Here is a 24,946-nt window from a genome sequence, read left to right as displayed (position 1 = left end):
ATAATTCTCTCTACTATTATTCTGACATTTCACATTCTTAAAATAAAGTGGTGATCCTAACTGACCTAAGACAGGGAATTGTAAGAAATTGTAATGGATACTGGTAACTTGTTTTAAACCACTTCTCAACACAAGCTATACTTGGCACAACATGCACCCATCCCCACTATACCCCCACACTTTGTACCCTTATAAATAACCACAGACCCACACACACTCCCCTCCCCCATGAATAGGCCCCTGTGAAAACAAACGCACATGCATTCTGCTCAAGGATGGGACTTTAAGACAAAGAACTGTGTGAAGAGCCAATGGAACGTCGACATCAGGCCCGGACAGGACTACCCACGACCCAGATCGACCAATCGGAAGGCCAGACTACAAGATCAACCTACTTTGCTTGTTGCCTATATAACCAGTACAAACTGTTTAGAGCGGTCTCTTTTCCGACGATTCCATACGAGTCAGACAGAAGGGGCCGTGCTGCACGATTTGCCAGATATCTTCACACTGAATAAACTGTCTTACTAAATACTGTTCCACCCTGTCCAGCGTATTGACTTGGTCTCATTTCTCTAGTAACGAATCATCAACAGAATGTTTACTAGGATTAAATGTCAGGAATTGTGAAAAACTGAGTATAAAAGTATTTGGCTAAGGTGTATGTAAACTTCCGACTTCAACTGTATTACAGCACTGTTGGAGCTAGGAACACAAAAAATTTCGCTACACTCGCAATAACATCTGGTAAATATGTTTATGCTAATATTTTGGGGGATTTGATTTTGATTTGATTGATGTGCAATCAGGTGAATGCATTAACATGTTAATCTCGCAATACCAGAAGGATGACGCACGTGAAGATTAGTCTAGTGCTGTAGGTTTGTTATCTTTGAATGCAGTAAGTAATCATTGTCATGTCCGTCAGTTCAGTTTTTATAGCCCTGGTGTGATATGGTGCTATCTAGTGGTGTTGCGTGGCCGACTTTGAATCATTCTCAAATTCATTAGAGAATAATTTTTAGATTCTAAATACCAAATCTGGAGTCAGTCTGGTTAATGGTTCATGAGGAGAAGATTTTTAAGTATGTTTATCGTTAGCATATGTGCTAACGTGCATCTATAGGTACAGTGCGGACATATTTGAATGCAGCAACTATTTCTTCTCAAAACCATTAAAGAATGCTGAAATGAGTCTAAATACAAAATCTGTAGTGAATCTGACGTATGGTTCATGAGGAGAAGATGATTGCAGATGATTATGAGCATTAGCATTACATATGCAAAGAATGAGTTGCTAATAGCTTGTTTTTTGAGATATCAATACCAAATTCAGTGTGGTTATACTTATGGACATCCATGATAGTGTTGACAAGTGCCAAGTTGATAGGCCACTGTAGAGTGGATTTACAGTGGTATAAATAGACATGTAAAATCTGATTTTTGATTTGTCAATAACTCAGCCATCTGACCAATCCCTTATATATTCTTAAACTAAGTTAAGACATGTATCATGTGCCTACATTCCAAATTTGGTGTCATTTGGTCCTATGGTTCATGTAAAGAAGATTTTTAAAGTATTTTTTGCATATTCTTAGCTTTGAATACATCACTGTTATTTTCTCAAACTCTTTAGAGACTATTGTGATGAGTCCAAACTTGGAGTGAATCTGACTTTTATTCCATGAGAAGAAGTTTGTTATGATTATTTTAAGCGTTAGCTTTACATAGTCAAAATAGTGAATGCTTAATAGTTTCCTTATTTTTTAAGGTATCAATGCCAAACGTAACATGGTTCATCATGGTAATGGCGTTGATGACCCTAAAATGTTTCAAGTTGATAGGCCATTGTGGAGAGGACTTACAATGTACACGTAAATTAAACTAAGTAAAGAGATGTACCATGGGTCTACTGTACATACTGAATTTTGTGTTATTTGTACTTATGGTTCCTGAGAAGTTTTCCAAAAGATGGAGGGAAATCTATCCTCACGTACCTTAGGGGTCCTTGGGGCAAATTTGTTCAGCATGAGGAAAGACACCTACAGTTGAAGTCGGAAGTGTATGTAAACTTCTGACCCACTGGGAATGTGATGAAATAAATAAAAGCTGAAATAAATCATTCTCTCTATTATTATTCTGACATTTCACATTCTTAAAATAAAGTGGTGATCCTGACTGACCTAAGACGTGGAATTTTTACTAGGATTAAATGTCAGGAATTGTGAAAAACTGAGTTTAAATGTATTTGGCTAAGGTGTATGTAAACTTCCGACTTCAACTGTACATACAACGTTTCAAGTCTCTAGGTCAAACAGTGTGGTGGATATGAGGGTTTAAGTGAGACACCTTATAACAGTGCCACCTATAGGCCAATTGGTGCCATTATTTTTTACTAAGTTTTTTACTCATGGCCTCAAGTTTCTATGTGCCAAATTAGAAAAACGTAGGGCTGAGGGACCATAGGGCTGAGGGAACATAGGGCTGAGGGAACATAGGTTGGGGGAACATAGGGCTGAGCCCCTCTTCTCTCCTCCCAACACAGTGGCTTGGCCACAACACTGATATGGACTGTGCTTACTGTAAATAACTCAACTGTTTCATCACGTCTGAAAGACCATGCTTGCAAAAGCTCTGAGCGATTGACGCGTGGACATGCAAAGCGCCTCTATTTATTGTCCTAGCTATGACAACAGTTCCAGTAGGTTAAATCTCCTACAGGCTCAATTGGAGTTCATTTTAAATTGACGCACCTGTAGAAGTTAAGTCAATAGCCCTTGGCAAATGAAGTGGAAAAGTACGGGCCCCAGGTGTTGATGACGCTAGCCCAAGGAGGGAACTTTAAACTCAGCTGAAAGCTTCTCATTGTTAACTGTTAACAGCGCAGAGCTTCCCCTGAAGCCTTCAACACACACACACACACACACACACACACACACACACACACACACACACACACACACACACACACACACACACACACACACACACACACACACACACACACACACACACACACACACACACACTCTATTTTTCTTCAAATCACACCCCTGTGTCTGTCTATGGTTGGCCCAGCCCACCCCAGTGCATTGTGGTCTTGTGGTGGTAATATGTAAATGTACTATTTCCAACTGCAGCTTTATTTTTTTCTCTCTCTCCTAATTTCTGGGCCTAAAATCAGGTTAGTGTTTCATAAGGAGCTTAGCGCAGTGGGCCACAGTGTGCTACTAATGTAATAGTCTCTGGCTTCTCTCTTGCTCTCTTTCTCTCTCTCTCTCTCTCTCTCTCTCTCTCTCTCCCTCTCTCTCTCTCTCTCTCTCTCTCTCTGTCTCTCTCTCTCTATCTCATTCTCTTTCCCCGCTCTGCCCTCTTGTCTCCCTTTCTGCATATGCTGCCCCCGGCATAGCTTGACCTTCTCTGTCCCTGCCTTTCTCTCTGTCTCTCTCTCTCTTTTACTCGCTCTCTCCTTTCACTCCATCCTTATTCTCAGTCTCTCCCTCCCTCTATCTGCAGGTGTGGAGGACCGCAGCCTGAGGCTTTAAAGAAGGACAACGCCTCTGCTGAGAGTGAGAACACAACGCTGTGGGAGAGAGTAGAGGAGAAAAGGAAGAGCAGGAGAGAGGGAGGGATAGCTACAGTACAGTAAGGGAGTCTGGTAGAACTGGGTAAGTAAACACAGGAATGTTAGTCCCTGTGGAGATTTGGTTTAACAATGTAGCATTCTTTCAAGGATAAGTACTTTTAGATAGAGATGCATTATTAAATGCACTTATATTTGAGAATGGGCTTACGTTGCCCCAGCAAATTGACTTTGGCTTACAATGTCTAATTGCTAAGGTACAGCATGTGTACAGTGTACAGTATGTAGTACATTATGTACATCATGTGTTCAAATACTAGCCTATATTCTTTGTGTGGGTGTGTGCACGACTGTGCGTGAGTCTGTGTCTGTGTGCTTGTATGATCAATGCATCTCAGCTAAGTTTTGTGTCGCTGGGTCTGGGACGTTGAAAGTTGGTGATTCATCTACTGTTGTGGAATTGTGGGGCTGTGTAATCGTAGGGATCTCTATGCAATGTCAATAATCCTGCAGATTATCTTGATTTTCTGGTGCTGCTTTCCTTGGGCTCATTAGACGGCTCTCTGAGGATCTGTATGGTTTCTTTTGACCATATTTCTCAGGGCCTTGTGGTATAGCGAGTTGTTCCACTTTTGAATCAAACTCCATTTTACACAGTGTATGCAGGCAGCAGCTGTTACATTGGCGATCTGTGAAAATATTGAATATCAACCTATTCTCTAAAGCATATTAAGTGTTATATTTGGGACATAACCTCCCCTATAGTCTCTCCTTTGACTATGCAACAGTAGTGTTTTTCAACTCGACCCATAGATCGACTGAGCTCATGAAGACTCCCTGAGTCTCAATGGGGACTCAGGAGCAGTTTGAACTTTGCATGTTGCTCCATAGCTTCATGCTGTCTGTCTTATCAGCCTCTGGCCATCGACCATCAGCTCACACTGTGTAGACTTCAATACTTCACTAGAGAGCCAGGTTATAGGCCTCTAATACCAACAGAGAGGGTGTGTTACCTGGGTCATCACAAAGTGTACTGCACTGACACATGTGTGTCTGTCTCTGTGCCTGTGTGTGTGTGTATGTTTGCATTTGTACGTGTGGTGAGTTGTGTGTGTGTGTGTGTGTGTGCACCTGTGTGTGTTAACTTAATAGATTTTTCCATCCCCATCTATTAGAGTTCCATTAACCAATTGTCCATCTGCTATACGTTATAAACAGTGATTCATCCAGGTATGGAGAAGTAGAGTGTGTTCTCACCCCACCTTCCTGACTAGGTGAAGGTAAAGTCTAAGTGCCAATGAACCTTTGCGCTCAGGTGGAGTGAAAGATAGTGTCCTGTTTGGGTGTGTTTTATCAGACTCATACAGGTGCAGCATAGAAGCGTGTTCACCGAGACTAAAGCATGGCCAGAGAATACCGAGTCTGAGCATTCACTCCATGGTAGAAAGGACATTCTGTATGTTACAACATCTCTGCGTCGCTCTTTCTTCTCTGACTGCTGGCTTCTCTGGCTATCTCTGCTTCCATTTGTTGGTCTGTCTGTCTCTCTGTTTCCTTGTTTTCTCTATTGATCCCTGTCTTTCTCTCTCTCTATATTCCTCCTGCAGTTGTTGAAAGGAAAGAGCGATGGAGTCTTTTGCAGGAGATGCGGAGGGCAGCGCTGGTGACCTTACAGGAGGTGAGGCACTGGAAAACTTGGATAATGTTCAGAAAGCATGTAAAAGCTCAGTTAGTGTACTCTGTTATAAACATAAATTCGAGTGGGTTAGGTTAGACTGAGTATGTGTGTAGGAGTGTGAGTAGAGTGTATCTAACTAGGCACATGTTAGTGTGTGTGAGAGTGTGTCTGTATCTGTTACGTTATCTGTATTGGAGTGGGCGAGTCAGAGTGTGTGTCTGCATGAGTGTAGACAGTGTGTCTGTATCTGTAGCGGTAAAAGCATGGATGAGTATCAATAAGAATGCATCTGTATGCGTGCGTCATGACCAAGGCCTGTATCCTCCAGGAAAGAGGAAGTCCAAGCTGAAGACCCTGAAGACACGTCTGTTTGGGAGATCCAAGAGAGAGACCAAACTCAGCCAGTCTACTGGTGATGTCACTGAGGCGGACGGGCTGGGCTCAGCTGAGCATCTGTAAGTGTGCGCGTGTGTGTGTGTTTGTGTGTGTGTGTGTGTGTGTGTGTGTGTGTGTGCGTGCGTGCGTGCGCGTGTGTGTGTGTATATTTACAAATGTATGATTGATTCCATGACATTCATATTCCCTCCTCCCTCTGTCCTCTACCAGGTGTTCAGGCATGTTGGGATCACGGGCGTTGTCACATGACAGTATCTTCTTGGCCGACCAGGATCTGTCTAGTCCGGAGCAGCCCAGGGTTCTATCCCAGGAGAACATCCAAGGCAGGATCAAAGAACTCCAGGTGAGTCTTCATTCCGTGGTGTACCCTGGATCTAGAAACATGCATGTGCATTTAAAGGCCCAACCCCCATTCAAAAGGAATCCCACACCTCATGAACCCTCGTCTTTCTGTGTAAATCAGGAATTGACGTCAATGGGTTACCAAGCAGATCTCAAGGTAGGTTTCTATATTATTTCTGATTGGCCAGATGAAGCTCCAGCAGCAGAACATGCGTCTAGGCCCGTCCCCATTGGTTCTGCCAATCAAAAGTCCAGAGGACCTGGGGGGCAGCTCAGAGGACGATGGTCTGCCCCACAGCCCTCCCGAAATCTCCATGGGCGACAACAGACACCCCCGGGGGGCATCTTACAAGGTGAGACTTCATGCACCGCATCCTCAGGTACTGTCTCCATACTCTCTCCAACCTCCACCTTCAACAAACTCCTCCATAAAACCCTCCATACCTCCATTTTCTCTCAATGAGTCAGTATGCAACTGTATGTTTGCATTCCAGCAGTGCCAATAGTTGAACTTTGCATTCCTCATCAGCCATTGTGTGTCAACCAAACCCTTCCCCATTCCTCCACAGTTCCCTGCCCCGCCCAGGCACCATAGCTCTCTGAGTTTAGCAGGAACAGGAAGTGAGGAGGAAGAGCAGGTAATACCAATTCCTGTTTGCGGGTCAGTCACTATATCACTTGATATCAACTATGAGTTGTTATAGATCCAAATCTTTATTCTGTGTTTTCTTTGTTCATAGGCCACCTCCCAACCCTTGTCCCATCCCCTCTCTCCCATGCTCAAAACTTCTCTTACCAGCTTCGTGCACCCCACCCCATCTGCCCCCCTCTTTGCCTTCTCCCTTGCCTCTCCTGCCTTGGATTTCAGCACCCCAGCCCAGTTCATCCCCTCCCTGGATAACTCTGCCGCCCGCCACCGTATGGCTATCAAGCCCAGGAACCAGAGGGCCAGTGCCAAGAACAAAAGGCTGACCATGGTGAGTCCTGCCTGGGCATACCAACTACACATGGGGCCCTTGCCTCTGGAACTCACACATAGAGGAAGGCTCAGGAAAGATCAAAATACTGGATACACTATTGCTCGATGATCTGTCTGTTTGTCTGTCTGTCTCTCTGTCTTGCTCTGTCTTTCTTTCTCTCTCTCTCTCTCTTTCGCTCTCTTCAGACTGAATCGAGACCACGCTCAGAGAGTCTTAACAACTTTGACCGGCCCTTGACAGAGGAGGAAGAGGACGGGCCTGCTATTACCGGGGGTAAAACACGTTTACGTTCTCACTCTACCCAGATCCAAAAGTTGGAGCAAGGGGGGTTGACCACCCCCACTGCACCCCCAGAGCTGAAACCCCTTAAGTCTGGTCCCACAGAGGCTGAGGGGTGCCCAAAAACCTCCACCCCAACCCTCCCCTGCAAGCCCTCTCCACAGGAGCAGCCCCATCCTGGGGTTGCTCTGAGACCAGTGGAAATTGTGGCAGGCAAACATCCACAGTCCTCCTCTGTGACCACAGTACAGGACCTGAGATACACTCCACAACAGCAGACCCTGAAACTGTCCCTGGGAGACCCCAAGCCCTCAGCCCCGTCCCAAACCAGGAGGGACGTCCTGAGCAAGAGTGGTGTGAAAGATTCAACCCCCAGCACCGAGGATGGCCCCAAAGAAAACCCAGTCCCGGCCGCCCAGCCCGCAGCTAGCCTGGCCTCAGTGGTGGATCTCAGAACATCCTCTCTGAGGTGGAAGCCAGAGGCTGTGGCTGCTGGTCAGAGTACCACAGAGCCACCGGCTGGGCAGGAGGACGCAGTTCAGGCAGAGCCAAGGCCAGTCTCTGGATCCTTCCGCTTCTCCATCAACTCTGCCAGGGAGCGGGAGAGACACAAGACGGGAAGTGGTGGTTTCTTGGGAGTGGTGGAGCAGGCTGGGGCTGGGGCGAAAAGGGAGGGGAGGGAGAAGGGGACAGAGGTGAAGTTGATCTCCTCAAACGCCAGCCAGAGGGGGCAAGAGCAGCATGGGGGCAGGCAAGAGGGAGCCAAGCCCAAAGAAGAGGAGTTGACTGCCAGCGAGAAAGTGTCGGAAGGGGAGGAGGTGGAGGAGGAGAGCAGGGAGGGAGTGGAGGAGGCAGTGGAAGCAAAGGAGGAGGCACAGGAAGAGGAGGAAGAGGGGAAATCAGCATGTGGCGTGAAGCTTCGCTCCACCTATCTCTCTCTGAGGGTCCGGGCGGAGTCAGCCACCAGCCAATCAGATCTCAAGACGGACCATCAAAGTCAGGAGGTGGGTGCTCTCCCTCTTACCCCTTACACCCTTTCCTCAAAACCCACCGGGCTTGAGGGGCTACAGGACACCCCGCCAGCCAACTCAATGCCCCAAAAGCTCCATACAAACACCTGGGATGCCCCAACAACACTGTCTTCACCCAGGGGGAGAGCTGGCTCCCTCAGAGAAGCAGGTGAGACTCCCTCTCTGAAAAGGCAGAATATTCAGCCATGTGGGTAAATAATGAACATAATATACTGTATGTCATGCATTTACTGGATAGGGATGTCAGTGCTGGACTTTGTCCCCAAGCTACACTTATACAGAATATATCATCTCTATGTTATCAAGGGCGTTAACCAATGAAGGAGATATGCTACACTAGAATAAAAATGACAGGTTACACCAGAATGATAAAGACTTATTCCTCTGAGGGAACGTTGTGCTTGTTGTAACACCATGACAGTACTATGTGTCATCATGTGAATGTGTCTAATCCCATGTCTACAGTAACCTCAGCCCAGCCTGCCCCCTCATCTCTCACTAAAGAGGCCCAAACCACCCCAGCTATCCCTAAGGTGGTCCAAACCACCCCTGTCCCAGCCATGGAAGCCCACACTACCTCCTCAGCCACTCAGGACCCCACGACTGGCCCCCAGGCGCCCCCCAAGGCTACCGTATCCTGGATTAGTATGGCATGGGGGAAGACCCGGGGCCTCCAGCAGCTCTTCACCAGCAGTCTACCCAGAGACTTCACCGGCATGCAGTCCCCAACTCAACCGCAATGTCAGACCACAACACAACCACAGACGTCGTCACTGGCTCAGATCATGACACAAACTCAGAGACAGAATGCAACACAACCACAGACACAGACGACAATGACACCACAGGCTCAGACCACAGCACAACCACAATCACAGACCCCAATGCAACCCCTGACTGCTAAACTACTGCAGTCACATAATTCATCACAACCACCACAGACAGCAGCACAAACACCCACACAGACCACAAAACAACCGCAGACTGACAAAACACCACAGACACACAACACAACACAACCACAGACAGTGACCCAACCATCAACACAGAACACAAAACCATCAACACATGTGTCAAACCAAACCAACACTCGGGCAGCACAACCATCCACCGCCCCTCAACCGCTAGCGCAATCTACCCTAAGTTCTGTGTCTCAGGTGACCTCACCGTCCAACCTACGAGCAACCCAGCACACCCTGCGCTCCACTCCACAGACCCAAGCCCAAGGCACACTACGATCTGCCCCAATGTGTGCCACTTCCACTCAGCCCCTGGCCTCGTCTTCCCTCTCTTCAAGCCCAAGCTCCACACCCAGCCAGCCCCCATGGAGCACACGAGGTCACAACCCGACCCCTCAGCCCAAACCAGCCTTAGCCTCAACAACAACCCCAGCCCCAGTCCAAGCCACAGTCCCAGCACTAGGGAGAGGTGAGAGGACCCCTGTTCTCCAGGGGAAGAGTGAGGAGGCGGCTATGCCCACAGAGAAGTGGGTGGACAGGCCAGGGACTGTGGGAGGGAGGACAGCCTTTCTGGAGAAACGGGCGGAGTGGACCCCTCTTGCTTGGAGCAAGGTAACCACTTCTCTCACACATCATCTGAGAACAAAGGTGTCAATAAACCAGAGTTTAATTTCACTCTCACTCTCCTCCCCCATGCAGGAGGAGCTCAGGAGAACGAGGACCCCACCTGAGTCTCAGCCCACAGCTGAATCTGCTGCTCCTTCCAAAACGCCACCCACTCACAGAAACACTAAAGTTGCTAAACTTGATGGGAGGCCAGGTACAGAGATGTTAATTAAATTGGATAGGTTGAAAAAACTACTGAATTATATGTTATAGTTATAACATTTTATAAATGTTGCTACGGTTGTGCATAGTTAAGATCTTATTAATTTCTATGGTCATTACCGTCTCTCTGTCTTCCTCTCTCAGAATCAAGCCCAACCAAAGTGGCAGGCAGGCTTGCAGACAGAGAGCACAAATGGCTGAAAAAGAACATGGCAACGTCGTCATCTCCTTCATCATTACCTTCGTCATCATCCCCCCTGCAGACCATCTCTGACAGCGGGGGGCAGCCATCTTGGATGGAACTGGCCAAGAGGAAGTCAATGGCCTGGAATGACAAGACCATGGACTGATAGAATGAGAACGAAAGAAACAGAAAAAGAGAAGGGGAGAGGGATAAGGAGAGAGAGAGGGAGCGTCAGGTGGTGGGTATATAGAGATAGGGAGAGATACAGAGAGAGAGAGGGGGAGTTCCTTATTTTAATCCACGTATTGTTAGTTGCTATAGACAAGAGTGTCTGCTAAAATGTCTCAATTGCAAGTTGTGAGAGTGGTAGAGACGGAGCAAGACAGAGGGAGAGAAACAGCAACAACAGTAGTGATGGGAATGTAGAGCGAGTGAAGGACAAAGTGAGATGTTGAGTTCATTGAAGTGGAATTGAATTGGCCTTGGAAGCAAAAGCTATAGGTAAGCTGTATAATCTGCTTCCCTTGAATGTACAGGCCTGCTTTGTTTGTGACATTTTTTTTGTATTGTATGTTTGCGTATGGGATGACCATGATGTAGAATGGTTCACCATCTCTGAATTCTTACGTTTTCTGTCTCTCTTGGTTTTGATCCAAACATATTTTTGTCCCTAACTCTGGGCTTATGTTAGAGATGGGAAAAATATTATTGATATATTGTTTGAATAATATTTTAATTATATCTCAGAAATAAATAATGTATAAGATATTTATGAAATCAATAAATGCTTATGTATGTGACTAAATGCCCCAGTGTTGTTCTAACTATTTATCTTTAATTATTTATGATGAATAATAAAATTACAAATGTTTTCTGTCATTTTATTTTTGCTGACCACACAAACAGAGCAGTTAAAGTATTTAATTTCAAAACTATTTTGGGTATGTTCAAAGCAAATGTACATCTTTAGAAAGCACCACTGAAATATTAATGCACAGAAATATGAAGTTTGCCAAACCAAATTTAAAGCAGCATGTATGACTCTTGTTCAATGTCTGTTGCAAAATACCATAGAGGGGGAGTAGGATAGTAATAGTTCTGGCCTGAGAGAATTTCTCAATATAGAAAGGAGGGAAACGTTCACCCTATTATTCCTTGGCGTACCAGAGGGTGGCGCTGTGGCAATTCTCGTCTACCAATTGTGTAACTTGTGGCTCCGCCCATTCCCCTCCTTGTGTTATGAAAACACCACAGACACACGTGAGTCAGTAAACACAAACATAGACAGAAGGACGAACTGGAGAAGGAAAGTAAATATCCAGCAGTTTGATGAAGCCACATCATCTTTCCCTGGCATTATTTGCCGCGCTACTGCGCCTTTGTGAGAGCTACACTCTCAGAAACTCAGTATCTTGGGCTGTCGCCTCCAACGATGTCGTGGTGGAGGGAGAGCTGGACGCCGTTTCCGAGGAGGAGGTCGCCCCCGCTTTGCTAGTGGACAACAGCGGGCTGTGGAAACAGGCATACCCGCCCTCCGTGTTACGAAATGGTGCGGAGAAGCCCAAAGAAACCGTCAAATCGAAAAAGGAGGATGCAGCGCCCGTGTCATCTGCCTCCAGGGTGTTCTCCTATCGGATGGAGGAGGTGAAAGCGCCCGCCAGTGCCCCCTCACCTCCCCCACATCAGGAGACGGCGAGAACAGCCAGATACATGGCCCACTACAGCGACTGGGGACATCTCGCCACCATTTCCACTCAAGACAAGGTACAGTAAAGCTTGTAGGCCTACTTAAAGTGCCCTCTCCTCAGCATTGCAATTGCTCCATGAAGCACATTAGCACTCAATGTACTAAGCTTTTTTTTCAGACCACAGCCAGGTAGTCTGAAGCATGTATGTATGTATGTATGTATGTATGTATGTATGTATGTGTGTGTGTGTGTGTGTGTGTGTGTGTGTGTGTGTGTGTGTGTGTGTGTGTGTGTGTGTGTATCTGTACCTCTGTATAACAACTTTATTTTGTATCCTCAGATTAAGGGCCTTCCTTTCGGGAATATCTTCTCGGTCAGTGATGGCCCAATGGACAACAGTACAGGTGTTGTCTACTTCTACGTCACTCTGATGGACAACTCTGTAGCAGACCTGAGAAGCTTCCCATTCGCCTCTCTCACCTTTTCAGAGGCAGAGGGAGACTTCTGCAGGTAGGACTGAGTGTCACCCACCTCCTTTTCTTGGGTGGGTAATCTTGGGTCCCCACCCAGTGTTAGGTTGATGTGGCACATTTCAAGTCTTGCTGTGTGGGATGGTCATTGTGGTCTGTTCCCACATTGTGCTCTGTTCCCACAGGCAGCAGGTGTATGATCCTGAGGACCCACGCTGTGCCAGACTGACCCTGACAGGCAAGATGGTGGAAGTGGGCCCAGAGGAGGTGGAGTTTGCCCAGGAGGCCATGTTCTCTAGGTGTGTGCATGTTAATCACTCATCCTCCCTGAACATGTTCTGTGTGTGTTTGGCTGTCCAATTGTCTCTCACCAGTAATGAAGTCAGGGACTACACATAGCCTGCCTGCTTGTTTAGTGTGTATAATGCTGTATTTTCTCCTCTCCCTCCAGACACCCTGTGATGAGGAAATGGCCAGTGGGACACAACTGGTTCTTTATGAAGCTGGAGCTCAAACAGGTCTGGCTCCAGGATTGGGTTGGAGGGGTGTCACTCATCCCCCTGGAAGACTACTTCAAAGCCACACCCTACTGAGAGGAACTTCATCCACAGTTTTAATTAATTTACTGCACAGTGCCAAATATGACACACGTGTACCAATATAATACAGGGTGTTAGCATCTCTGGGTGCCACAACAGCTGTCCTCTGACCATATTCATCACCACTCAAACACATAACAGAATGGGAGGATCTAAAATCTCCAGTTCCAGTGGAATATTTTGAAGAGAAATGGGGGGTGGGGGTGTTCAGTTCTAGATCTTCTCAAGGCTGAGTGTGAGTGGTCTAACCATGGTGCATGTAGAGGTAACAACTAAATGTAAGATGTCCCCAATATCAACCAGTTTGCACTAACTGATTAAAGTGCTTCCACAGTTCATGGGGAAAGCTTCTACAGAATGTGAATATAAAGACAAGTAGATATAGACGCCAATAAGCAGACACTGGAGATTGTTCCTATTTATGTAAAGATGTTGTTGAATGTACAGAATGATTTATTTGCTTTGAAAATGTTTTTCCAATGCTACCACCAATCTTTTTCACAATCTTCTGTTCAACAGCTAGACAATGACAAATCAACAATCCACCTAAAGTAGACTCCTCTGGTGGACAATAGATCTTGACTTTGATATTGAGTTTTGTTGAGTGCCGCATACTGTCAAGTCACATTTCTATTTTGTGCTGAGTCTGAACAAATCATCTTTTAACATGTAAGTGTCAATGACATTGTGCATGATCTAAAGCAGAAGTTTAATTAATGATACATTGTTATAAAAACTGTGTACATGCAATGTTGGGAACATAATACAAATGATTTGGTCAAATAATTGAAATGTCTTCCCAATCTTTCACTTGCTGTATTTTTGAAGCATTGTGTGTCTTGGTGCTTATGTGTTTTCTACCAGTAAAGCTGATAGTGTTCTATTTTTTTAATCATTAGGTCACTTAATTTAGGTATGCTCTGCATAATTATGCAATGCTCAGATGCATATCTATCTAGCAGCTGTAGAATGATCGTATGAACGCACGGTGGCGATCTTTAAAAATAAACACAATTATAGTCTGCAAAATAAATGCTGGACCCATAAGTCCTGAAGTAGTGCTTCATATATTTAGTTATAAAAACTGTAGCGTTTTTTTGACAAACGGTATATTTTCTAATTTTGATGCTGAAGCGAGGCGTGTGTTTTACTCGCGCATCCCATAATACTGCGCAAGTTCGCGGTGTGTTGATACCCGGCAACAAATGGCGTCTTAAGTGGGCGGCGCCTCGTGCATTGGCAGACCGTTGGCGTTGCCTGACAGAATGTTTTGCAGATAAAGGAGTTTTCCCCCCAAGCAATGATTATTCGTGACAAAACACGAATTTGGTCAATTTCGAGAATACACATATTTCAGACTGCAACAGTGTACCAGAGGGTAAGTGTAGCAAACGTCGTTTTTAATTGTTTAACTGCCACTTAGCTATGTATCACGTAGCTAACGTTAGCTAATCATTTCATGTTCAAGAAGCGTCAATAGTATAACCAGCCAGTAGCCTGCGTGGGGGTCTTATCAGACAGGTAACTTAGCTAGTTATGTATTAGCCTGCCAGCTGCTAGTGTAGGTGTAACTAAGTCAGTGTCTTAATGAATCTATTTAACCTTATCTTGGATAAGAGCGTCTTTTTATTGACTCAAATGTAAATAAGATACTAGTTAAGGTCTGTGGAGAAGCACAGTCACCACATATTGGTCTGGTTCCTAGAAAAGACTGGCCTTAACTCTTACCCTCTAGCTTCTAAATGTGCCAGCTACAGTAACGAGATAACGTTAGTTTTTTTCTTCAGTGTTTGCTGCTTGTTAACTTTGATAAGTGAAAAAGAAAGCCATCTAGATTAATGCAGATGTTCTCTTCGTTTCAAACCAGTTGATTCTGCTTACTCTTGCCATCCCCAGAATCACCAGAGTGCAGAAATTCAAGGAGGCGTATCGTCAACACTAAGGTGCAGGATCTTTAATCTTCCGTTTCTCCATCATTTTGTGCAGTGACTGCCACTGAGTGGAGGTGAATAAGCATACCGCCCGACCATGCTCACATCACGGGGAGATTCAGATTGTAGAACGCGCAGAAGCCTCGGTGTAGGAAGGGTTGCCTCGTGACTGACCACCCTCAAGCGAGAGGGAAAGCGAGATCGACAAGTCACTCACTCACCGAGACTGCACTGTGAGTGTGGACTCATTGCGACAGACCGGGAACGATTAGGAAAGACATCATCCACCTTTAAAGCTAGCCCAGCTTCTCAATCCTCCTCCCTTCCTTTCCCCGTTCCTACCCGAGGCGAGTTACTGTATGTACGCACCTCTGCCTGGATTGAAAACCCCGAAGGCAGTGAGTGAGGCACGCCGGCCCCGGGGTCCCCGCGCTTCGTTGAGAGAATCGCTGAAATGAGATGAGGCTCAGAAATGGAACGGTTGCCACTGCTATCATTTTCTTCACGTCGTTTCTCAGCCTGTCTTGGTACACAGCCTGGCAGAATGGCAAAGGTAAGCAAGCGAACGCTGTTGTGTTAACAGCTAGTGGCTAGTTACCACTGGATTACTGTAAATCAATAACTGACAGCTGGCTAACCTAGCTAGCTAACGTTTTTGACAGCTGTTTATGACTGGTAGATGGAAAGCAGGCTGGCTAGCTAGCAACACATTTTATAACTGAACTTACTGCAGAGACGGATAGATAGACGGACGAACAGACAGGCACTTCATATGAGGGTCTTGTTGGCTGTCTAATACTTTAGCATCTTCAAAACTAGGGCTGGGCGATATGGCCAGCATATATCACGTTATTTAAAAAAATGTTTAGATGGTTTGAGGGTATTTTATATTTTTGAATAATTAGTTATACATTTACAAGTAGTGAGTGACCCTATGGTGTCCACATACTTTTGGTCATGTACTGTATGTGGACACATGCTTGTGGAACATCTCATTCCAAAATCATGAGCATTTAATATGGAGTTTGTCCCCCCTTTTACTGTTATAACAGCATCCACTCTCTTCTGGGAATGTTTTTCACTCAATTTTTTTTATTTCACCTTTAATTAACCAGGTAGGCCAGTTGAGAACAAGTTCTCATTTACAACTGCGACCTGGCCAAGAGAAAGCAAAGCAGTGCGACAAAAACAACACAGTTACACATGGGATAAACAAACGTACAGTCAATAACACAATAGAAAAAATCTATGTACAGTGTGTGTAAATGTAGAAGATTAGGAAGGTAAGGCAATAAATAGGCCATAGAGGTGAAATAATTACAATTTAGCATTGGAGTGAAGGATGTGCAAGTAGAGATACTGGGGTGCAAAAGAGCATAAGATAACATGGGGATGAGGTAGTTGGGTGTGCTATTTACAGATTGTCTGTGTACAGTGATCGGTAAGCTGCTCGGACAGCTGATGCTTAAAGTTAGAGAGGGAGATATAAGACTCCATCTTCAGTGATTTTTAACATTTGTTCCAGTCATTGGCAGCAGAGAACTGGAAGGAAAGGCGGCCAAAGGAGGTGTTGGCTTTGGGGATGACCAGTGAAATATATCTGCTGGAGTGCGTTCTACGGGTGGGTGTTGCAATGGTGACCAGTGAGCTGAGATAAGGCGGGGCTTTACCTAGCAAAGACTTATAGATGACCTGGATCCAGTTGGTTTGGCGACGAATATGTAGTGAGGGCCAGCTAACAAGAGCATACAGGTCGCATTGGTATGTAGTATATGGGGCTTTGGTGACAAAATGGATGGCACTGTGATAGACTACATCCAATTTGCTGAGTAGAGTGTTGTAGGCTATTTTGTAAATGACATCACCGAAGTCAAGGATCGGTAGGATAGTCAGTTTTACGAGGGTATGTTTGACAGCATGATTGAAGGAGGCTTTGTTGCGAAATAGGAAGCCGATTCTAGATTTAATTTTGGATTGGAGATGCTTATTGTGAGTCTGGAAGGAGAGTTTACAGTCTAACCAGACACCTAGAATATGTGGCTAACTACAAATACCTAAGTCAGAACCGTCCAGGGTAGCAATGCTAGTCGGGCGGGCAGGTGCGGGCAGCAATCGGTTGAAGAGCATGCATTTAGTTTTACTAGCGTTTAAAAGCAGTTGAAGGTCACGGAAGGAGTGTTGTATGGCATTGAAGCTTGTTTGGAGGTTTGTTAACAGTGTCCAAAGAAGGGCCAGATGTATACAGAATGGTGTCGTCTGCATAGAGGTGGATCAGAGAATCACCAGCAGCAAGAGCGATGATATATATATATATATATATATATATATATACTGCTCAAAAAAATAAAGGGAACACTTAAACAACACAATGTAACTCCAAGTCAATCACACTTCTGTGAAATCAAACTGTCCACTTAGGAAGCAACACTGATTGACAATACATTTCACATGCTGTTGTGCAAATGGAATAGACAAAAGGTGGAAATTATAGGCAATTAGCAAGACACCCGTAATAAAGGAATGGTTCTGCAGGTGGTGACCACAGACCACTTCTCAGTTCCTATGCTTCCTGGCTGATGTTTTGGTCACTTTTGAATGCTGGCGGTGCTTTCACTCTAGTGGTAGCATGAGACGGAGTCTACAACCCACACAAGTGGCTCAGGTAGTGCAGTTCATCCAGGATGTGCGGCCCCACAAAGAAATGCCACCCCACACCATGACTGACCCACCGCCAAACCGGTCATGCTGGAGGATGTTGCAGGCAGCAGAACGTTCTCCACGGCGTCTCCAGACTCTGTCACGTCTGTCACATGTGCTCATATGCTCAGTGTGAACCTGCTTTCATCTGTGAAGAGCACAGGGCGCCAGTGGCGAATTTGCCAATCTTGGTGTTCTCTGGCAAATGCCAAACGTCCTGCACGTTGTTGGGCTGTAAGCACAACCCCCACCTGTGGACGTCGGGCCCTCATACCACCCTCATGGAGTCTGTTTCTGACCGTTTGAGCAGACACATGCACATTTGTGGCCTGCTGGAGGTCATTTTGCAGGGCTTTGGCAGTGCACCTCCTTGCACAAAGGCGGAGGTAGCGGTCCCGCTGCTGGGTTGTTGCCCTCCTACGGCCTCCTCCACGTCTCCTGATGTACTGGCCTGTCTCCTGGTAGCGCCTCCATGCACTGGACACTACGCTGACAGACACAGCAAACCTTTTTGCCACAGCTCGCATTGATGTGCCATCCTGGATGAACTGCACTACCTGAGCCACTTGTGTGGGTTGTAGACTCCGTCTCATGCTACCACTAGAGTGAAAGCACCGCCAGCATTCAAAAGTGACCAAAACATCAGCCAGGAAGCATAGGAACTGAGAAGTGGTCTGTGGTCACCACCTGCAGAACCATTCCTTTATTGCGGGTGTCTTGCTAATTGCCTATAATTTCCACCTTTTGTCTATTCCATTTGCACAACAGCATGTGAAATGTATTGTCAATCAGTGTTGCTTCCTAAGTGGACAGTTTGATTTCACAGAAGTGTGATTGACTTGGAGTTACATTGTGTTGTTTAAGTGTTCCCTTTATTTTTTTGAGCAGTGTATATTTCACACACACACACAGAGAAAAGAGATGTTGGAACATTGATGCAGGGTCTTGCATCCATTCAGCTACAAGGACATTAGTGAGGTTGGGCGATCAGGAAAGCTTGTGTGGCCTTCCGCTAAGCCATTGTTGCCACTTCACAATAACAGTTCTTACAGTTGGCAGGGTAGAAATTTGACAAACATACTTATTGGAAAGGTGGCATCCTATGACTGTGCCATGTCATTGAGCTCTTCAGTAAGGCCATTCTACTGCCAGTGTTTGTCTATGGAGATTGCATGGCTGTGCGCGCAATATATATATATATATATATATTTTTTTACTTTAAAATATATATACAGTGGGGAGAACAAGTATTTGATACACTGCCGATTTTTTGCAGGTTTCCCTACTTACAAAGCATGTAGAGGTCTGTAATTTTTTTTATCATAGGTACACTTCAACTGTGAGAGATGGAATCTAAAACAATAATCCAGAAAATCACATTGTATGATTTTTAAGGAATTAATTTGCATTTTATTGCAATTATTATTTATTAATAATTATGTAAAAATTCGGGCAAATAATTTCGCAATGAGCCAAGCGGCCCAAACTGTTGCATATACCCTGACTCTGCGTGCAATGAACGCAAGAGAAGTGACACAATTTCCGTAGTTTAATATTGCCTGCTAACATGAATTTCTTAACTAAATATGCAGGTTTAAAAATATATACTTCTGTGTATTGATTTTAAGAAAGGCATTGATATTTATGGTTAGGTACATTCGCGCAACGATTGTGCTTTTTTCGCAAATGCGCTTTGTTTAAATCATCCCCCGTTTGGCGAAGTTGGTTGTCTTTGTTAGGAAGAAATGGTCTTTACGCAGTTCGCAACGAGCCAGGCGGCCCAAACTGCTGCATATACCCTGACTCTGTTGCACAGAACGCAAGAGAAGTGACAATTTCCCCAGTTAAAAGAAATTCATGTTAGCAGGCAATATTTGAAAATATATAATTGTGTATTGATTTTAAGAAAGGCGTTGATGTTTATGTTTAGTTACACATTGGTGCACCGACAGTTTTTTTTTCGTGAACGCGCTTGTTAAATCACCCGTTTGGGGAAGTAGGCTGTGATTCGATGATAAATTAACAGGCACCGCATCGATTATTTGCAACGCAGGACAAGCTAGATAAACTAGTAATATCATCAACCATGTGTAGTTAACTAGTGATTATGTTAAGATTGTTTTTTTTATAAGATAAGTTTAATGCTAGCTAGCACCTTACCTTGGCTCCTTGCTGCACTCGCGTAACAGGTGGTCAGCCTGCCACGCAGTCTCCTCGTGGAGTGCAATGTAATCGGCCATAATCGGTGTCCACAAATGCAGATTACCGATTGTTATGAAAACTTGAAAAACCCTAATTAAACTGTCGACCTCTAATAGTGGGTGTTTTACATTACAATGAATGAAAAATGTCAGGGAGGAGTTATTGTGACAGGGTAGAAACCCAAGTGTTCCCTAGGGGACCCTATAATCTTTGGCTACGTTGAATATATTCTCTTAGCTACTTCATGTAGCTAACATATTCATGCTTCCCATATTCCTCTTTGATTTAGAAGGTACTGTTGCATAAACAACATGCTGATTTCGGTCTACAACATCACTGGTTTTATCAGGCTTTATAGCTAGTTACGTTTGCTTTGACCAAGTACATTTTATTAGCTTTTTAGCTAGCCAGCTAACTAGTGATTAGCTTTGGCGTCTAACAAGATTTAGGCCCAACTTGCTAAGAGAAGACAAACTAGCCATTTTTTGCAGATGTAAGAAACAAACTAGTGTAATTATAGAAAGCTAGTGGATTTATATTAAGAAGTGAAACCAGCATCGTTATCATCAACATTGTTGTTTGTGCTGCATTGACCATGTCGACTGAATGCAAGTGTCTCGTGGTCAAGCAACAACAGCGTCCTTGAGTGATGGAACGGGGCTACGTCTGTGTGGAAAGCGGCATGGAGAGAGAGGGATGACTAACGTATCGGAGTGAACAATAAAAATGGACGTTACACACGGCATATTGCATTGAACAAATCTAACATTAAAATACCATTAAAGAAGGTAAAGTAAAACCCGAAACCGGTCCGTGCATCAATACCGGTATATTGTAAAATACGGTATACCACCCAGCCCTATTCCAAACTGGATATTGACACAGATGGCTATGTAACAGGTTCCTCTTTGTGCAAGGGCTATAGATGGCAACCATCCCTATACTATCACAGGGGGACATAGCTGTCCATAAAAATAATCGCATCTGGCTGGCTGTGTGAGAATAGCAGGTTATTCAAGCCAGATACAGCAAAGCTATGAAAATCCACATCCATTGACTTTTGCATGCAGGCTAGCGTGCTGAGGACAAGATCAATGCTCATGTATTTTGACAGATCATCATTCAGCAGTCAATTATTTCCTGGTTTGACTTGTCTATTTATTGATTAGAAGCAATTTTACATGCTCCGCCATGACTGCTTGCTGCTCATTAAAAGTGTGTGTGGTGTGCGTGCTTGTGAAAATGTAGGCCTAGTATGTTAAGATGCCAGCTACGTCTTCTGTTTCCCCCCTCCTTTCTCTTTTGCTTCGCTTTCTTTTTGCTTCACTTTCTTTTTGCAAATAACGAAAGCAACGTGATTCATAGGTGTGTTCCTTCCAACTAAATGCTTAGGTGGTTACTCTTCACAAAACTCAGTTTCAGAAACACACAGACACACACACACACACACACACATTCAATACTGTAATATGTGTCTGGTCCAAGGTTAACTCAGTCCAGTGTGGGAACTGAAAACGGTTATATGGGTGGCAGCGGCTTGTTATCAGCAGAGTGTAAATTAATTGTGACCTTTTAGATAAATTCCAAGCCCTCACAGTGATTTAGGTTTTTTAAAAGCTCAATGGTATCATAGCTACACAGCTCTCGAGGGAATCAAGTGCCTTTACTGCCTTAGCTAGGTCAGGCCAGCAGAGTTTCATTGCTTGGATCAAAATGAAGGACAAATTGGGTGTGTTGTGTACCAAAGCAAGGATGTAGGCTAGTACATAAGAATCCTTAGTATAAGGAAGGATTGTACATCATAAAGCATCACTCCTCTTTTCATGCTTCTATTGGTACCACCCTAACTGTTTAAGTTAAGCTTGTATGGAGAGGGCAGGCTTTTCCAAATTGCGTGTATGAGAGGTGTGGCTCATTGTGAAACCAAATACTGTTTGTTTTGTAAATGGGTTGTTCCATTTGATTTCAATCACGTTTTGACTGTACCCCTTTTTAGATTTAAACAACAATTTTAAAGCTTTCAAAGCTTTTTAAATTATTTAATAATTTATTGAAGAAACTACATTTTCACACTACATGACCAAAAGTATGTGGACACCCTGCTCGTCAACCATCTCATTCCAAAATCATGGGCATTATTTTGGAGTGCCCCCCCCCCCCCCCCTTCTGCCATAACAGCCTCCACTCTTCTGGGATGTCTTTTCACTAGATGTTGAAACATTGCTGTGGGGGCTTGCTTCCTTAAAGCCACAAGAGCATTAGTGAGGTCGGGCACTGATGTTGGGTGATTAGGCCTGGCTCGCAGTCAGGGTTCCAATTCATCCCAAAGGCGTTCGATGGGGTTGAGGTCAGGGCTCTGTGCAGGCCTGTAAAGTTCTTCCACACCGATCTCGACAAACCATTTCTATTTCTGTATGGACCTCGCTTTGCACATGGAGGCATTGTCATACTGAAACAGGGAAGGGCCTTCCCCAAACTGTTGCCACAAAGTTGGAAGCACAGAATCACCTATAATGTCATTTGTATGCTGTAGCGTTAAGATTTCCCTTCACTGGAAATAAGGGGCCAAACCATGAAAGAAAAAAAATCCCCAGACAATTATTACTTGTCCACCAGACTTTACAGTTGGCACTAAGCGTTGGGGCAGATAGCTTCTTCCTTGCATCTGGCAAACCCAGATTTGTCCGTTGGCCTGCCAGATAATGTAGCGTGATTCATCGCTCCAGAGATTGTTTCCACTGCTCCAGAGTGCAATGGCGGCAAGCTTCACACCACTCCAGCCGACGCTTGGCATTGCGCATGGTGATCTTAGGCTTGTGTGCTGCTGCTCAGCCATGGAAACACTTTTCATGAAGCTCCCGACGAACAGTTCTTGTGCTGACGTTGCTTCCAGAGGCACTTTCCAGAGGAAAGAAAATGTAGCATTTTTAAAGCCAATTTCCCGCAATTCTATACATTTTGCATGGGGCAGAGATTTATTTGTTGCTGTATTAAAGCTAATTTCCTGCAATTCTATGCCTTCCATGTCTTGTGTGTTTATGATACAAGGGGTCGAAGCCTGAAACGTGTTCAAAAAATATATATTACACACACGGTACCAGTCAAAAGTTTGGACACCTACTCAGAAACTATGAAATAACACACAATCATTTAGTAACCAAAAAAGTGTTAAACAAATCAAAATAGCTACCCTTTGTCTTGACAGCTTTGCACACTCTTGGCATTCTCTCAACCAGCGTCACCTGGAATGCTTTTCCAACAGTCTTAAAGGAGTTTCCACATTTTTTGGGGGGTTACTACATGATTCCATATGTGTTTATATATCTTCACTATTATTCTAGTGTGTGTGTGTGGATATAAATAAAAAAAATTCTGGGACCTGCACTCTGTATTAATCCCGTTCTAGGTACAGATCTGGTCCATGGTCCACCAGTTGAGTATGGAGAATCTAAGGTGTTTGTGTTGTGCCCGCCATCAGTTGAGACACTGCATACTCTTGAATACAGGGTGGGTGCCTTTTCAATCCTAGAAATAGAATCAGACCACTGCAATTTAGCTGGTACCAGGGTTGGGTGGTATCCAGATCTTCATATGGTCATACCGTCCCTCTCTCAACCCCGATTTACAGTATTACTGGCTTAGTACGTAAGGTGGTGCCAAAACATGCAAAAAAAACACCCTTTGTGCTTCTATTACCAGAATGCTAACAAAATAAGCACACGTAATAGCAAATTTCCATGGAGGCTGCTATCTAAATATGCTAACGATTGCAAACTGTTTTTATTTTTGGCAAAGAAAGGCAGTACAACTCATAAAGTTGTGCGTGTATACACTACCGTTCAAACGTTTGGGGTCACTTAAATGTCCTTGTCCTTGAAAGCACTTTTTTTGTCCATTTTTAAAATAACATCAAATTGATCAGAAATGCAGTGTGGACAATGTTGTAAATGACTATTGTAGCTGGAAACGGCAGATTAAAAAAAATGAATATCTTCTTAGGTGTGCAGAGGCCCATTATCAGCAGCCATCACTCCTGTGTTCCAATGGCACGTTGTGCTAGCTAATCCAAGTTTATAATTTTAACAGACTAATTGATCATTAGAAAACCCTTTTGCAATTATGCTAGTACAGCTGAAAACTTTTGTGCTTTTTCCCCGAACAAGAATAGACTGCCGAGTTTCAGAAGAAAATTATTTGTTTCTGTCCATTTTGAGCCAGTAATCAAACCCACAAATGCTGATGCTCCAGATACTCAACTAGTCTAAAGAAAGCCAGTTTTATTGCTTCTTTAATCAGAACATTTTTCAGCTGTGCTAACATAATAGCAAAAGGGTTTTCTAATGATCAATTAGCTAATCATAGTTTATCATTTTAAAAGGCTAACACAACGTGCCATTGGAACACAGGAGTGATGGTTGCTGATAATGGTCCTCTGGATGCCTATGTAGATATTCCATTAAAAATCAGCCATTTCCAGCTACAATAGTCATTTACAACATTGACAATGTCTACTCTGTATTTCTGATCAATTTGATATTTTAATGGACAAAAAAATAGCTTTTCAAAAACAAGGACATTTCTAAGTGTCCCCAAACTTTGAAATGGTAGTATATATAGGTAAGAGCTACCAAATTTCATTTTTGAATATGTATAACGTGACCCCTGTCAATAAACAGTTGGACTCACATGTTCCCGCTTTCTCCAGTTGTGCTCTTTACAAACACGTGACTGGCTCATCTGTTCTGGGGAACTACGGTAAGCTTCATAATGTGACCGGTGAATTGAAGAACACAGTCTGCTTTATCTTAACATATTGCACAAGTTGACTGCAGGTATTTACTTAGAAAGGAGCTGCACAATATAATAATAGTTATGACGGTATTGGCAAAACCATTCCATGGCTATTTCCAAATACACCGGTATACCGCCGAAGCCCAGCTTGTATGTCACTGAAATATTGAATTGAATTGAAATGGACTTCCAATTATTACCACTATGATGGCTGCTGGTTTACCCACTGTCAAATGTTTATTTAAGTAGGAATATCTATAATTGTATATTTCTATGATTTCAATAGGTTTCATATACTGTCAATTCTC

The 24,946-nt window shown here is 44.2% G+C and overlaps 4 protein-coding genes across 11 annotated transcripts in view; all 4 read left to right on the top strand.

The window, feature by feature from the left end:
- The first annotated feature begins 3,420 nt into the window (after nt 1–3,420).
- Nucleotides 3,421–6,703, top strand: LOC139538232 (CRACD-like protein). Its single transcript, XM_071340088.1, has 6 exons — nt 3,421–3,668; nt 5,191–5,261; nt 5,590–5,716; nt 5,868–6,000; nt 6,188–6,352; nt 6,569–6,703. Exons 2-6 carry the CDS (start codon nt 5,210–5,212, stop codon nt 6,701–6,703), a joined length of 612 nt encoding a protein of 203 aa, XP_071196189.1. The 5' UTR covers nt 3,421–3,668; nt 5,191–5,209.
- On the top strand, nt 6,502–11,131 carry LOC139538639 (mucin-5AC-like). Its single transcript, XM_071340916.1, has 6 exons — nt 6,502–6,637; nt 6,740–6,976; nt 7,165–8,437; nt 8,755–9,860; nt 9,948–10,068; nt 10,221–11,131. The coding sequence occupies exons 2-6, from the start codon at nt 6,776–6,778 to the stop codon at nt 10,424–10,426; spliced, it is 2,907 nt and encodes a 968-aa protein (XP_071197017.1). The 5' UTR covers nt 6,502–6,637; nt 6,740–6,775; the 3' UTR covers nt 10,427–11,131.
- Nucleotides 11,132–11,468: 337 nt separating this feature from the next.
- Nucleotides 11,469–13,803, top strand: LOC139538641 (protein CREG2-like). Its single transcript, XM_071340927.1, has 4 exons — nt 11,469–12,024; nt 12,289–12,458; nt 12,604–12,717; nt 12,870–13,803. Exons 1-4 carry the CDS (start codon nt 11,590–11,592, stop codon nt 13,009–13,011), a joined length of 861 nt encoding a protein of 286 aa, XP_071197028.1. The 5' UTR covers nt 11,469–11,589; the 3' UTR covers nt 13,012–13,803.
- A 359-nt stretch (nt 13,804–14,162) lies between these two features.
- Nucleotides 14,163–24,946, top strand: part of LOC139538640 (alpha-1,3-mannosyl-glycoprotein 4-beta-N-acetylglucosaminyltransferase A-like) — a 56,502-nt gene continuing 45,718 nt past the window's right edge. For 6 of the 8 annotated variants that reach the window (XM_071340922.1, XM_071340918.1, XM_071340924.1 and 3 more), the window contains exons 1-2: nt 14,163–14,395; nt 14,914–15,501. In XM_071340922.1, the coding sequence (XP_071197023.1) occupies nt 15,408–15,501 (94 nt within the window). In that variant the 5' untranslated portion in view covers nt 14,163–14,395; nt 14,914–15,407. The remainder of the gene's footprint in view (nt 14,396–14,913; nt 15,502–24,946) is intronic. The other 2 variants (XM_071340925.1, XM_071340923.1) reach the window with 2 other exon arrangements.

Source organism: Salvelinus alpinus, chromosome 14 (genome assembly GCF_045679555.1).
Source record: "Salvelinus alpinus chromosome 14, SLU_Salpinus.1, whole genome shotgun sequence".
In the NCBI taxonomy this organism is placed as follows: domain Eukaryota; kingdom Metazoa; phylum Chordata; class Actinopteri; order Salmoniformes; family Salmonidae; genus Salvelinus; species Salvelinus alpinus.
The sequence above is the reverse complement of the archived record's forward strand: the minus strand, read 5'-3'. Positions and strand labels throughout refer to the sequence as shown.